General features: G+C 49.2%; 1 protein-coding gene across 1 annotated transcript; it reads right to left on the reverse strand.

The window, feature by feature from the left end:
- Positions 1-2,173: 2,173 nt before the first annotated feature.
- On the reverse strand, positions 2,174-15,181 carry Ubiad1 (UbiA prenyltransferase domain containing 1). The gene is made up of 2 exons (XM_008831605.3): positions 14,332-15,181; positions 2,174-4,504 (listed from the first exon to the last, which is right to left on the reverse strand). The coding sequence occupies exons 1-2, from the start codon at positions 14,858-14,860 to the stop codon at positions 4,017-4,019; spliced, it is 1,017 nt and encodes a 338-aa protein (XP_008829827.1). The 5' UTR covers positions 14,861-15,181; the 3' UTR covers positions 2,174-4,016.
- Between the last annotated feature and the right edge of the window lie 1,037 nt (positions 15,182-16,218).

The raw sequence follows: 16,218 nt of genomic DNA on the forward strand, positions 1-16,218 counted from the left end.
CCCAGCTGTGCTGACATGTGTTTCTTGTACCTTCTGTTCCCAACCCTCAAGGGCAGGTCTGAGAAGCAACCCTCTAACAGAACAATTGTGTCACAGGGTTGGAAGACCCTTAAAGGTTTTCTCATTCAACCCCTCTCTGGCATGACTCTGTTTCAATGTTCTTGGCAAGGAATCAGCCTTTCTCTTGGATGCCTCTAGCTACAGGGAACTCACCACCCACCAGGATGTTTTGAACATTACACTTGCTGATTCCACTGATGGCTAGAGAGTTCCTTTTGACCCCAGAGCTTAAATGTGGACTGTGTAACTCCTGTCTGTTGGTCCTGATTTTACTCTTTGAACACACGCACGCGCATGTGCACACACACACACACAGCCCAATCTCTTTCCCCAAGACAGTACTCCTGTGGCTCTCCTTTGCATGCTGACATGGTTTTATGTGCCCTTACCCGTTTGCCAAACGCTTCCTGGACAAGATCCAGTTTGTTAATAACACCTTCAAAATACAGTTCCCACACTGAGAAATGTAAAATCTCTGCAGCAGCTGTTACCAGCACAAAACACACACGTGCGCACACGTGTGCACACACAGAAATGAAGCTATTTTCATTCGTTCTGCATTTCATATACTTTGAAATGTATTCCTAAAGTTCAAATACATGTCTCCATGACATGCTCTTGATCTGTCTCCACACTGACTCTATCCTGGAGGATAAAAGTTTCCCCCTATTCACGACCAGGCCCAGTCCAGCCCACAGGAAAGGGCCAGTGCAGAGATGACCGGGACTTCTGCCTTCCTTGTTGTGGACTGGAATCTCCTATTCACTCTCCTTCATCAAGGTCATTACTGTCTGAGTCTACATTTAGGGCCAGGTCTGGTTATTAATACAGGAGAAGATGAAGACAGCGTATGATGTAGGCCCAGAACAGGCCAGTCCTGAGCTTCCAAGGTTCAGGGTGGGATTCTGTACAAAGGTTCAGCAAAGATAGGGAAGTGGGGGCCAGTTTTGGCACGGGAGGTGGACAGGGAGGATACAGAAAGGGTAGCTCACTGAGCCTGGGCAGAAACGGGTATGGGATGGCAGGGACCAGCACTCACAGGCCCATGGTACTTGTTAGCAGGTAGGGGCATTCTAAGCCCTTTAAGAGTTAATAGGGCAGATTCCAGGCCTGAATCCCAGTACCAAGTAGCAGAGAGGTGACCTTGGAGCTAATGATTGGAAGGAGCAAGGGCCTAGCCAAGATCCCTGACTTCTGGCCTCAAAGAGGCTTGGGAGTCCAGGATGACCAATCATACAGGCATGTGAGAAGCCTGAGGTGACTGGGGTAGGATTTCCTGCCACTCACTGGTGAGCAGAATAAATCTGACTCAAACAGTAAAGGCCTGTGACGTATCTTAGTCATTCATAAAACCCACAGCCACATCTGCTCTCATGCCACAGATCACCTCCTTCTCAATGATACATGGCATCTGGGGGACCTGAGTATATTCTCTGCATTTATTCATGCTCAGTTATTCCCTTGACCTATCAAACCAGCCTTCTAATTCATGAGCATCCTAATTATCAGTCATTTTAGAAGCTCTTCTTCCAAGGTTCATGAAAGCTGCAATTTGGGCTGCCTCACTCCAGTTGTTAATAACAGGTGTTGAATCTCGCTGGGCAGAGGGCAGAGGGCAGGGCTTGCTCTCCCGTGCTGCTGAGGGCTGCCTTCCCCATTCCTGCTGACATGCTGATCCGTCAGCTCTCTCCCACAGCGCATTCAGCCTCAGGAATTTATCTAACTACAGTGTTATCCATTCCACATATCTCTGCCTTGTTCATAAGGATATATTGTCAAATGCCTAGCTGAAACCCAAACACACTCAATCTACTATATGTTTTCAATCTATCAGCACGGTGACCCTATCAGAGGAAAAATGAAAGTAGGGAAGGATAGAAGGAAACGAGGTTAACGTGGTCTGACCGCTGATTGGCTCTAAATGGTCCGGGCTGCCTTTCCCAAGGGCTCGTTGTCAACCCTGGTCAAACCGTAGCCAAATCCATCGCTGAAGATCAGGTGCCCTCCCTGACACTGCACTGTCCCAACGCCCTGGTCTCCCTGAGTTGTGCATGAGTTCTGCCATCCCACAGTAAGAGAAGTGGGGGAAGCAAAGAAACACTGGAAGTCAGGCTACAGATGAACATCTTCTTTGTTAATTAACAAGTCTACAGAAAGCTTTCATTGAATCAGGAGACATAATATAAATTATGGTGACCTGCATAAAAAATCTGGCACTAAATATAGCCTTTGGGGATCATATATAAAAAATAGGCAATAAAATCGGTACCAGAACATGGTGTAGCAGTTGATGGGCAGTTGTGACGGGGAAGTCAGGAGTCAGGTCTGGCATGTGGAGAGCCATTGGTCCTCCAGACTCTGGGTGACAGTAGCCAGCCCTGAGCAGGGGTCACAGAAGCTTCTCCAAAGGCAGAGCCCTCAAGAGCACCAAAATGCCACAGCTGACATAAAACACGGTGCCAGGAAGAACAGGAGAGGAGGGCTGCCCTCCTTTCTGAGGTTCCTGGACTCTGACCCAACCTCAAGGACCCTGCTCTCTCATAGACAAACCACCCCCAAAACAGAGGCACTCTGGGCAGTTTTCAAATACATTTTTTCCCAGAAAGTGACCCAGTTTGAACTAAAGGAACCAAATCAGGACTAAGAACAAGTTCTTCTGTTGTTTTCTGCAGGCTAAGACCCTGTAGCACCTACCAGAATAGTCGATCACAACAAAAAGAACGAGGTCCACTGTGTGACCATCTTCATATATGCAAGCGAGTGAACCCAGCACAGATTACACTTGGAAGGCGGCAAATGGAAGGGGCATGACCACAGCTGGAGCCTTAGGTGTGACCTCACTGAAGCACCCCGCCCACTGTCTAAACCAGGCAACAGAAGCCTGGAGAGAGGTGGGGGCCCATATTCTGAGTCTGTCTCTGGCACCAGAAACATAGTCCTTCACTGGAAGGGCCTGTCATCTGGCTGAGTGGGGCCAGGACTTTATCCATTGGCTTGTACATCAACAGGTTCCTGCTCTTCCCATCCTGTGACTATGGAAAGGGGCAAGTGTCCCTGACACATGTCACTGTTACTCGGTCCAGCTCCAGTTGGGAATAGGGAATCAGATCGAGAGACAGAGACACAGGGTGGACAAGGGAGGCATTAGGGGAGCCAGCTTCCCAGGAAACAAGCCTTGTGGGCTTTAAGTGGCTACCCCTCTACCCCTGCAGGTCCTGGTAGTTACTAAAGGGCCGAGTCCTTCCTGCTGTCCTAGTGGATCCCACAGCTACCCCGCCACCATGTGTCTGAAAGCAGAGCGCTTTTCTCAGCCGCCTCTAGGGCGAGGCTACCTCTTCCCAGCGGTCTGACACTCCTCCTCAACAGTGGGGATGAGTGAAAGGACAGACAAGGACAGAAGTATCTGAATCACAACTAGGCAAAAAGCTGGGAGCCACACGGCTGTTAATGAGGGACTTTTTCTCCTAAGCAGCATATCCAGAACACCCGTGCTGAGTAAGGGACAGGTGCTCCTGTGTTAATGAGGCCCGGCACCAATTACTGCCATTTCCTCTGTGGCCAAAGTAACAGGCAGCACTCTGTGCCTGGTCACTGTGGCTCTTTTGGGACACGGGGCAGTTCCTTCACAAACTGTCAGGGCATTCTGTCTAGAACAAGGAGGAAATGGGTCCATTCTATTGTAAAGTGACCTGGAGACACCATCTAGTGGCAATTATAAATACAACAAGGACAGTGTGTCCACTTCATCTTCAGAAACTAGAGTGGTTTTGAGGGTCCCTGTAACATGGGAACAAGTCACAGAGCTGATCTCTAGGAAGATAATCCTAACACTGACGGGCAGGTGTTCACAGCCCATGCTGACCACCCACCCTGGTCAGCACACTTCCTTCTCCAGGACTCTGGCTTCTGCACAGTCTAAGGAAGGGGCTGTGCTATGGGGGGAGCTGCTGGTCCCCTCAGAGTCTGGGTAGGCTTCCCACTGGTGCCAGGATGATGCCAAAGACATAGAAAAGCCCCAGCAGGAGGTTGAGTTTGGCTGTCCTCTGAGGCAGCTTGTTGAAAGCCTGGCTGCGGAACTGCCTCTCGAGGGAGAAGGCCATGGGGATGGTGAGCAGAGGCAGTGCCAGGCTGATGCTGCAGTGGGTGGCCAGGATGCTGAAGATCAGGTAGGGCAGGAACAGCAGCGTGTTGTAGAGCACGTAGGAGAAGGTGGGCCCAATGAGGATGGCCAGGGTGACGATGCCAGCCTCCCGGTCAGACTCCATGTCCCTGGTGTTGTTGGAATGAAGAATGGCCTCGGTGCTGAGGGCTAGAGGGATGGCATAGACTAGAGGGAAGATGGCCAGGGACCCCACCTGGACGGCATAGGCGAACATCACAGCCAGAGGGCCAAAAGTGATGAGGATGATGAGGTCTCCCAGAGCCACGTACTTGAATCCAATTCCTGTGGTCAGAAAACCCAGAGAGGTGGTGTGAGATCAAGGGCTGGACACTGAGGGGCTGTTCATCCATCAAGAGATGGCCACATCTGATGGGAGGCTGTGAGGATGGGCACTTACTGGGGTACCCAAAGCAAATCTGATTTCATCTCCAGTGACACAGGTACAGACTCGGTTTCAGAATCCAACTGCCCAGGTTCCTGACCAAGTTTTCCCTCCTGCTGTCCCCAAAACGAATTTCTGCTGCAAAGTGCACTGAGCTCCCAGGATACAGAGATCACAAAAGAGACCAGGAACACCTCAAAGGTCTGATGGTTCATTAATTTCTCTTTCACCCTCTCCAACCCCTGTAAGGCAGGATCCTACCCCTCCCCTACAGTCTTTCTTCTGGTTTTGAAAACCCCTAGTGAATCACAGTGACATTTCACAACCCTTAAACTCCCACATAGAGAAACTTTCACCTGTATGAGAGGAAAACAGCAGAAGTCATCATGAAGCATCCCCTCTGTGGTTCCAACGAAATTAAAACCAAGTCATCCCTAGCACCACTCTGTTCCGAAGCTTGCCTAATCCCCTCCTTCTGTCCACCCCTCCCACCATGCCATCCCTAACACCACACTCAGTCCCACCACCTTCCATTCCAGATCCAAGTCTGAGTGGCTTTATCTGGAACACACCAACACCCTCCTAGGTGGCTTTGATCTTCTCAGAACCTCACCTCCCATCCCATGGGCCTATGATCTGTCCTTCCCAACATATACGTCAAACCCTTAACAAACCTATGTCCTTGGGACAAAAGTCCTAGCACATCTGGCTTCTTCACAGCTGGCTTCCCAATACTTGGCACTAGGGCTGAACTGAACACAAAGCCACAGAAACTTCCAACTTGGAACTGCGGGCAGAAGGTCACTAAACTCTCCCACTCGGATTGAACAGGAAAAGTCAGATACAACAGGTGGGCGACCAAAGAGATGGCCCACACTCAGATCTACAGAACCCTAGAAGGCTTCGGATCTAATGAAGCTACAATATGGCCTCAGTCAGAAAGCACTTGGGTAGCCAATCACATTTTAACCAGTCTAAAATGGCAAGTGACAATGGTCTGCAGAGAATCCCAAACCACAGGAACCAAGGACCAGGATTCTGCCCACCTTCACCTTCACAGAAGCAGTTGGGTGCACTGGTACCAAATGAGCACCCCTGGATTTTAGAACAGCATCCCCAGAAGGCATCATAGGCCCGACTCCTCGGCTCCTGACACCAGGAAGCCAATTTTGCTCTCGAAGCTGTGTGTTTATAACTTGGTTGTCTGAGGTCTTGAGCCTAGGAAGAAAATCCCTCAAGAGAATGCCAGCGCCAGCCTCAAACCAGCAAGCCTATGTCCACTGCAATCCGCACAGGCTTCAGCCTTCCTCCCAGGCCTAGCCAGCACACTCCTCCACCACTCCCACTCTGCTCTCATGCACATTCTCAGCTCATGGGCAGCTGGGCTCGATGGAAGAAAACACAGCAGCCTTGACCTCGGGCTGGATGCTCAAAGCACCCCCTTCCTCAGATCAGCTAAAATGACAAGGCAACTGCCTCTGGAGCACCTGCCATGCAGTCTGCCTGCTTTGCTGAGTTCCTAACTTTCCTTCCCCCTCTCTTTGTTGGATATGCGCTGAATCAGCTTGCTCCTCTGGGACTTCACAAACCAGGCTCATTCTGCTCTTCTTTCTGAATTCTTACCTTCCAAGCTCATTAAGCACTGAGTACTCAATAGCTTTTCCAGCCCAACAGTCCCAAATCCTTCCATAACGCCCTCTCCCTCAAAAAAACAACATGATGAGGTCTGTCACAGCAACAATCCCACTCTCTGGTACCAATTTCTGTTGCTGTGGTAAACACCATGACCAAAACTAACTTGGGGAGGAAAGGGTTTATTACATCTTATACTTCCAGTGACAGTCCATCTCTGAGGGAAGTCAGGCAAGAACCTGTCAATAGAAACTGAAGCAGAGACAACAGAGGTATGCTGCCTGCTGACTTGCTCCCTGTGGCTTGTCTACTAACTTTACTATACAGCCTAGACCCACCCATCCAGGGATGGCACCGCCAACAGTGGGCTGGGCCCTCCTCCATCGGTCAGCAAATACCTAACAGACATGGGCACAGGACAATCCCATGAAAGCATTCCTCAATTGAGGTTCTCTCTTTCCAGATGATTCTAGTTTGTATCAGGTTGACAAAAAAAAAACTAACCAGTACACTGGCCAAAGCCTAGGAAGGCTTTCCCGGACAGTCGGGCTTTCTCCTTTCTGTGAAGGCCCCTCTCTTTGCCAAACGGCTGCCTGCCTACCTCCACTGCAAAAGGCAGTGCTTTCTCTCTTCCTCTTCTCCATCCACCCCTCCCAGCAGCTGCAGAAATTCACAGCTCGCTTGCCCTGTCGGTTTCCTCTCAAACCCTAATGCAATAGTCCTTGAGCCTCAAGACAAAACAAGAGTGAGCGACAATAAAACCCACAGAAACCTGTGCTCCATCTTAAACAGGTCTCACACCAAAGCCAAACACAAACCCAACTCAAGGATAATTGTGAGGTTATCTGATACAAAAAGGAAACAGCACCCTTGGAGAGAGTACTTCCAAAGCGTGTAAAACATGGCCCAAGGCTGAGGGTGCCTCACAGGAGTCTTTATAGGCATTCCCATCCCTCCCAACACCATGTCTGAATGAGACAGCATAGTGAAATACTGAGCCTGTGCCACAGAGAAGCCAGAATTAATCTGTTACAAGAAACATAAAACACTGGCAAGGGCCAGGTGGTGGTGTGTGCTTGTAATACCAGCACCCAGAAGGCAGAGGCAGAAGGAACCAGCCTGGCTATACAGAGTGAGCCGAACTCGCAGAGTTGGCAAAAGCACAGAGCCACTGCAAGTCACACACAGGGCTGGTGGGAGCATGAGACAGTGCGACACTTCTGAAAACAGACTGGCAGCTCTTCAGAAAATCAGACATCACGCCAGGCGTGGTGACGCACACCTTTAATCCCAGCACTCAGGAGGCAGAGGCAGGCAGATCTCTGTAAGACTGAGGCCAGCCTGGTCCACATAGCGAGTTCCAGACCAGCTGGGGCTACAGGGAGACCCCATCTCAAAAAACAACAAAAAATCACCTAACCTAGGCCCCAATAACTCCATTTCTAGGCATTTACTCAGGAGAAATCAAAACAAATACAAAAAACATGAATATAAATGTCCAGTCACTTGACCATGAATGTTCAGTCACCACAGCCAAAGCACAAGAACAACCCAAAGGTTCCTAATCAGGTGAGTAGGAAAGGAACTGTGGCACACTCATCAGTAGATGCTACTCCACAATAGAAAGGAGCTGCCAGTGTATGACAAAACAGTGAGCTTCCACATGTCACGCTGGGCAACAGAAACCAGGTGCAAGAGTTCATACTAAGTAGATAAAGCCACGAACAGTCCCTACGGAATGACTGCCTCTATACAGAGCTCTAGCCCAGACTGATTTGTGTGAAAGAAAGCAGAACAGTAGGGACCTCAAGATACATGTGGACAGAGTGGGACAGGTAGGAGGAGCCCAAGGGAGCTTTTGAGGTGATGGAAATGCTCTGCAGAGTGATGAGTTTGGGAGACTTGGCTCTTGGCATTTCACTGTAGCCAATTATATACCAACAAAAAACAATGTTAAAAGAAAAGCTAACAGCTGGAGAGCTGGCTCAGCAGTTAAGAGCACTTGCTGCTCTTGTAGAGGACCTGGGTTCAGTTCCCAGCACCTACATGGTGGCTAACAACCATCCGTAACTCCAGTTCCAGGGGATCTGATACCTTCTGACCGCTGTGGGCACTGCACAACACAGGTGCATACACGCATGCAGACAATGTACTCATACACATAAAACAAAAATAATAACATATATGAAAGAAAAGCTAAGTCAGATTACACCATTACTCTGATCAATACACGTCAATGTCTTCTTATCTATTCGTTCCACGAGTATTTTATGTGTGTGGTATGAGTTATGTGCACATGTGTGCAGGTATGCTCACTCACATGTGTGCTTGTGTCTTGACCATCACTCTCCACTGTATTTTTTTAAAGATTTTATTTATTATTTTTATTTTACGTGTGTATTGCCTGCAGGTATGTGAGTGCACCTGTGACATGCAGTACCTGCGGAGGACAGAAGCCATCGGATCCCCTGGAACTGGAGTTTCAGGCAGTTGTTAGCTGCCATGTGGGTGCTGAAATTCAAACCCGGGTCTTCTGCAAGAACAGCCAGTGTTCTTAACCACTGAGCCATCTCTCCAGCCCTCCACTGTATTTTTTTGAGACAAGGTCTCTCACTGAACCTAGAGCTTACCAGTTTGGTTAGGCTGGCCAGCAAGTCCCTGTGATCTGCCTGGCTCTACGTCACTTTGCAGGGTACAGATGCTTGCCCAGCTTTTTACATGGATGTGGGACTCTGAACTCAGGTTCTCATGCTGTGTGGAAAACACTTTACCCACTGAGCCATCTCAGCCCACAATGATGAGCATTTTAAAGTACTATACGCCAGGCACTGTGCTGGGTTCAGCTGAGAATGAGACCACATAGCCTCCCCAAGTTTCTCAGGGAAGATAATTAGACAAACTCACTCTTCAGTGGCTAAAGCAGCACTTTATATGGCAAGTTACTACATGTGTTAGAAAACTACAGCAGCAGAAAAAAGCAACAGGGGCGATTGGACAGAGGCAGAGGGACTTTTTGTTCTCTTTTAGAGGCTGGGTGTCACTTTGTAGTCCAGCTGTCTCTGCTTCCTGTGGAGAGATTACAGACACACAGCATCACCTGGATGGATGTTATCGTTATCTTTTTCTTTTTCTTTTTTTGAGACAGGGTCTCCCTGTAGCCCCAGCTGTCCTGGAACTCACTATGCAGACCAGGCTGGCCTTGAACTCACAGAGATCCGCCTGCCTCTGCCTCCCAAGTGCTGGGATTGAAGACATGTATCACCACACCCAGCTGGATGCTATCATTTTTAAAAAGACAGAAAGCAAGGCCTTACTAAGAGGGTGATACAGGTGAAGAAGATTAGAAAGAAAGCCACACAGAGAGATGAGGGAAGAGCATCCCAACAGAGGAAACAGCAATAGCAGAGGAGCTGAGACAGGTGCCTGCCTTGATGGTCCAGGCCCAAGACGGCAGATGACACTCCACTTGAGCAGAAGGAAAGATGAGGGTGAGCAGAGCTACAGAGGGCAGTGTGGAGAGTGCAGGTTCCTGGGCATCATGGTAAAGATCCGGCTTCACTCTGAAAGAGGTGGGAGCTACTGGAGAGTGGAGGAGTGCCAGCTGCCTTCCTTTAACGGGATCACTCTAGATGCTGACTGGGAAGAGCCTGAGAGGGACAAAGGCAGGTGCAGAGACCAGTTAGGAGCTGCTGCAGGGCTCCAGAGTGAGATGATGGGGTGGAGGCATGTGGGATGCATGGGGAGAGGAGGTCCAACCTTAGATGCACTTTGAACAGAAATAGAACTTGCTGATGAGCTGGGCACAAATATGAGAAGAGCCTAGAAGGAAGCCGGTAGCTTCGGGCCTGAAGAACCAGCAGGATGTTACCGCTGAGTGCTAGGGATGCAGTTTGTGGTAGGGTGCTTGCTTACTATGTGAGAGGCCCTGCATTCAACCCTTAGTACTTAAAAAAAAAAAAAAAAAAATCACCATTGAGTAAAATGAGAAAATCTGTGGGTAGAGCAGGGATCTTTGGAGAGATGATCAGGAAATCAGGAATTTGACTTCCAGCATGTTCTAGAACTGACTGCATTCAGAGCAGAGCTCTGGCAGACCATAGGCCCAGTATGCTCTACCACTGAGGAGAGCAATGGGCACAGCTCAGCCCCCAGCACCACCCCAAGGAAGCAGAGTTTGGGAGTCACCAGCTTAACCAAGGAGACTGCTGAACTCACCGAAGGGAAAATGGAGAGAAAACAGACCCAAGATTGAGCTCTAGAGGCTGCAGAGGGGGGAGACCTAGCAGGACAGACAGATGTATGACCAGCCCCACACGACCAGCATGATTGGGCTGCAGCCCCTGCTACCTCTGCACCTGTGACTCACTCTCCCTCTGGACCACACTGGCCTTTCAGTAGATCCCAGACAACACCAAGCTTTCTCCCACAGGAACCTTTTGTACGTGCTGGCCCTTCAGCCCCAAAGGACTCAGCACTGCAGACTCTAACTCAAACCCATGGCTGGCTCTGTTTCCTTCAAGTCTTGGTTTAAATGTCCCCTAAATAAAGAGGAAGCTGTGGTTATAAGAATTCTCCAAAGGCTCATGTGTCTAGGAGCCAGCCCCTCCATCACATTGGGAGGTGGTGGAATTGTTAAAGGTGGAGTGGAAGCTGGTAGGAGGTCCTCCGTCGTTTGAGAATATGCACTGGGAGGAAACACTGGGACTTGGATCCAGGCCATTCTTCTGCTCTCCTGTACTCCTGGCCATGCGGTGAATGGGCTTCCTCAGCTGAATTCCTGCCATGATGCACTGTCTTGCCAAAGACCGAAAGCCATGGGCAACAATAGACTGCAGCCTCCAAAACTATAGGTCAGAAAAAGCCCCCCGCCCCCTCAATAGGGTTCCCCTGTAGCCCCAGCTGGCCTGGAACTATATAGACCAGGCTGGCCTTGATCTCAGAGATCCACCTGCCTCTGCCTCCCGAGTGCTGAGAGTGCACCTCCCGAGTGCACCACCATGCCCAGCTTTTATTTTTAATTATGTATATGTGTGTGAGTGATTTCCCTCTGAGAACCTATTCTAGCCCATTTTTCTCATCCGTCTGACATGATGATACCTACTCTATTCTTCCAGTTACTCGGGCCAAAACTTGAGTTAACCTTCATTTTGTGGTATCTCTACCTAAGATCCAATCCATTGGCAAACCCTGTGTACCTTCAAAACCTATTCAGAACCCAACTCACCCCTTCACTGCTACCACCTTGATGCAGGCTACCCAGCATCTTGCCTGTATTGCTCCAGAGCTTCCCACTTGGTCTTTGCTCTTCCACCCTAACCTCTCCCCTTATCATTCCCAATACTAGTGCCACAGAGACTCCTTTAAAACACCAAGTCACGGGCTGGAGAGATGGCTCAGTGGTTAAGAGCACTGGCTGCTCTTACAGAGGACCTGGGTTCCATTCCCAGCATCCACACGTCGGCTAACAAATGTCCATAACTCCAGCTCCAGGGGATCCAGCACTCTCTTCTCACCTCTGCAGGCATTGCATGACACACCCACCTACATGCAGACATTACATTTATACACATTAAATAAAAATAATAAAATTTTAGAAAAACCACCAAGTAAGATCACAACACTCCTTTGTTCAAAACCCTGCAATGGCTCCCCTGCTTCAGACTGAAGTTGAAAGGCCCACAAGGCCTGCACAGTCTGCAGGCCCCCCAACTTCCCCCTCAACCTCCCCAGATGCACACCTCTTCCTCTAACTAACTCCCTGTACTGCCAACCTCACACACACTGAACTTCTTCCTATTCCTCAAACTCTTAGGCACTTTGGCACTTGCTTTCCGGTTTTCTGGAGGGCTCTACTCCCAGACAGCCACTTTCCCAATGCCGTCATTTCTCACGGCCTTCGATCTAGCTCAGGTATTTATTTCTCTAATGAGTTCCACCTTGATCAAGCTCTGTTTTCCCCCATAGCACTTACCGCCTCTTATATACAATCATGTACTGCATAACACTTTAGTTAACAAACCAAATATACAACAGTCCCATAATATTAAAAGGGAAGAAGACAAAAAGAAAACAATCATGTTAATGGTTTATATAGTTATTATACTATGCTTTTTATTATGTATTTAATGTGTGTGTGTGTCTGCACTCTCGTGCTGATTTATGGGTGTGTGAGTGCCACAGCACCGGTGTGGAGGTCAGAGGACTCTTCCTCCATCACGTGGGTCCTGGAGATCAAGCTCAGGCCATCAGGGCTGGAAACAGGCACCTTTACCCAGTGAGTCGTTTCACTAGCCCCTATACTTTTAAAACCATTATTCTAGGGGCTAGAGAGATGGCTCAGTGGTTAAGAGCGCTGACTGCTCTTGCAGAGGACCTGGGTTCAATTCCCAGCACCCATATGGCGATTACGAACCATGCTTAACTCCAGTTCCAGGGAAATCCAAAGCCCTCTTCTGATCTCCACAGCATTGCACGACATGGGTTCACTCACATAAATGCAGACAATACACTCATACACACAAAATAAAAATAATAAAAATATTTTTTAAAAAAAACATTATTCTAGAGTTATAGTCCACTGCCTTTTTAAAAAAAAAAAAAAATTATGGTAAAGCAGTCTGGCTCTTACAACTGGTGTTTACCACATCTCTTGATTGTGGGGAGAGGCAGTATGGAGCAACTGACCTGTACCTAGGTTTTTGTAAGTACACGCTAATGTATTCCTTTTTATGTGTATGAGCATACAGCCTGCATGTATCTGCATGTATGTATGTATACCCGTATCTTGCAATGTCCAAGGAGGTCAGAACAGGGCATTGAATTCCCTGGAACTGGAGTTACAGATGGTTGTTAACCTTCATGTGAGTGCTGGGAATCGAACCCAGATCCTCTGCAAGAGCAGCTAGCGTGGTTGCTGAGCCATCTCTCCAGCCCCAAGGGGGAAATTATTTAACAATACATTTCCCATAACATATCCCCATGGTTAAGTGGCCTGTGACACAGTAATCAACGGAGGTCCCACATCCTGGGCACCCCATTGGTCTTGAACAACCCAGGATACTGGTAATACAGTTCACTATTTTACTTTCTATCTTTCCTCATAATAATATACATTCCACATGGATGGGGATCTGTGGTTCCTGGGCATATAGAACAGAACCTGGTACATAATAGTTGCTCAAATAGTACAGCTTAACTAACCCCTGTCAATCACCTTAACCAGCCTCCTTACAAGGCAGCTCCTAGAAAGGTAGCTGTTAAGTTATTGGCTCTATTATTTTGAGCTCTTTGGGTTTAATTCCACCACAAATTGAAACTGTGACATTTAATGTATGAGCAAGATAGGAAAGCTAGATATAAAGTGTCTGTACACATAGCTGAGTACTGTTCTTAGTCCACTGCCAAACCAGCATCTTCACAACTTCAGATTTTCAAAGCAGCCATTGACAGAATATGCAAACCTCAGAAAAACCATGAGCTTCATTAGAGACCATAAAGGCATAAAACCATCAGAGTGGCCTAACGCTCTAAATTGTAAAAGTACGAAGTCCCTCCAGTGACCTAAAGACTATAGATTAAAAGCCTGGCTCTGCTCACCCCTTATCAGCTGGTCACTCCCAAGCCTGAGAGAAAGTGTTTGTGGGGCCCACCTGTCTCCACTAGGGCCATAGATAACACTCTTGCCAGTTTCTGGGGAAATGATCTTGAGGAGACCCTCAATCACTCCAAGGACACCAAGCCCGGGCACTAACTCAACTCCCCACTAAGTGCAGCTGTGTCCCACAACCCTGGCATAAAACTCCCCGTTTTCTTTGTCCAGTTGTAGAAGCTTGGTTCCCGTGGACAGCCTCTAACCTCTCACTGTATCCTATTTGAATAAAGGAAGATATGTTCCTTGCCTGATGCAGGTCTGGCTCTGGTTTCTTGTCTCCTACTCCTCTATCTTTTCTTTTCCAAAAATCTAACAGCCATGACACACATTTTGGTTTTCCAGTAATGTGGCCTGATCTTTGACATCTCTACGATTCCTATGTAAAGTGGCAGTTTCCAGTACAAGCAATGGAGACTTTAGAGCAGGAAACAGGTTAATTCTTACCTCCTGTGTAGAGAAAGGAGCCAGATAGGCCTCCAAAGTAGATGAGAGCCAAGTGCTCCAGTTTCAGAGTGGACAAGTAGTACAGACAAGCCGCACAGACACAGCCCAACGTGTAGAGAAAGACTCCGAACCGAACAACATCCTGGGGCTCCAAGATTCGGTCCACCAGGGTCCTGTCATCACTCTTTTTGTGATCGATGCCCTTGGAAAAGTCATAGTAAGTGTTGACCAAATTGCCGGCCCCGTGCACAGCCAGGACAGCAACAGCACAACCCACCAAGAGCGTAGGGTCCAGGACGCCCTGGGATCTGTAGGCCAAGGCACTACCCAGAGCCACCGGGGTGAGGGAAGCACTGAAGCTCCAGGGCCTCAGGGCCAGCACGTAGGAGGCGCACTTCTGTCTCCAGGATCGCGGCAGCGGTCTGTCCTGTTCGGGCCAGTCGTTCCCCAGCGGGACCCTGTCCCCGACCATGGCCGTCTCTCCCGCCTGGATGTTGATCTTCTCCCCCGGGGCCTGCAAAGCAGCCATGGAAGCTACTCGTGGCTAAAGTCAGTTCTCATGGAAGCTACACGTGCCTAAAGTCAGTTCTAAAAGTGAGCCACTCACAGTGACCGCCCCAGCACGAAGATAGGCGGGGCAGGTGGACTTGACCTTTCTTTAGTCCCGCCCCGGGACAGGGCCGGAGAGGCGGTAAAAACTGGGCGGAGTAGCGAGCAAGCCATACACCCCCAGGAGGGCCGGTGGCGCTGCCCCGACCACCTGTCACCTGAGTGAGGCCAATCTCTGGTCGCCAGCCCCGTGTCACGGTTCAAAGGTCAGCCCCAGCCCACGGCTACCAGCGGGTCACGGGCGCCGCCATCTTGTACGCCGGCCTCAGGAGGCCGGCTGGGAAACAGAGACCCTAGCGCGGGCAGGGCCGTGCTAAAGCCGCTGCAAAGTGGGGAGTGGTCCAAGGTCAAGGCCTAGCAGCAAACAGGGCTCAACACTTGGGCTAAAAGCAAGAGCCGCTGGAAACAGCTCCTCTAAGGATACCAGGGCGTGACTGCTGTTTACCTGGTTTTTTCACTCACTGAAATGACTCATTGTGATGGTGGTGGTTCGTTACCCCAGTACATCTTACTTTGAAAATATTGTTCGTGGGCTGGAGAGATGGCTCAGTGGTTAAGAGCACTGGCTGCTCTTGCTGAGGACCCCAGTGCTCACATGGCAGCTAACAGCCATCCATAACTCCAGTTTCAGGGGGTCCAACGCCCTCTACTGACCTCCAAGGGTACAAGTAAATACATGCAGACGATACACTCATACACATAAAATAAAATGATAAATGAAATTTTTATAAAAATATTGGGCCGGTCGTGGTGGCACACGCCTTTAATCCCAGCACTTAGGAGGCAGAGGCAGGCGGATCTTTGTGAGTTCGAGGCCAATCTGGTCTACATAGTGAGTTCCAGGACAGCTGAGGCTACAGGGAGACCCTGTCTCAAAAAGACAAAAAAGAAAAAAAAAATTGTGCACAAGCCAGGTATAGTGGTGCATAACTGTGATCCCAGCACTTGGGAGGTGGTGGCTCTGAGGAAGAAGAGGAGCTCAAGATCATCCTTGCCTCATAGTAAGTTCTAAGGCCAACCTAAGCTATATGAGACCCTGTCACAAAGAAAAGAAAGGAAGGAAAGAGGAGAGGGGGAGAGGAGAGGGAAGCAAAGAGGACACGGGGAGAGGAGAGGGAAGGAAAGAGGACGGGGGAGAGGAGAGGGAAGCAAAGAGGACAGGGGGAGAGGAGAGGGAAGGAGAGAGGAGAGGGAAGGAAAGAGGACAGGGGGAGAGGAGAGGGAAGCAAAGAGGAGAGGGGGAGAGGAGAGGGAAGCAAAGAGGAGAGGGGGAGAGGA

Source organism: Nannospalax galili, unplaced genomic scaffold (assembly GCF_000622305.1).
Source record: "Nannospalax galili isolate Female #2095 unplaced genomic scaffold, S.galili_v1.0 scaffold870, whole genome shotgun sequence".
In the NCBI taxonomy this organism is placed as follows: domain Eukaryota; kingdom Metazoa; phylum Chordata; class Mammalia; order Rodentia; family Spalacidae; genus Nannospalax; species Nannospalax galili.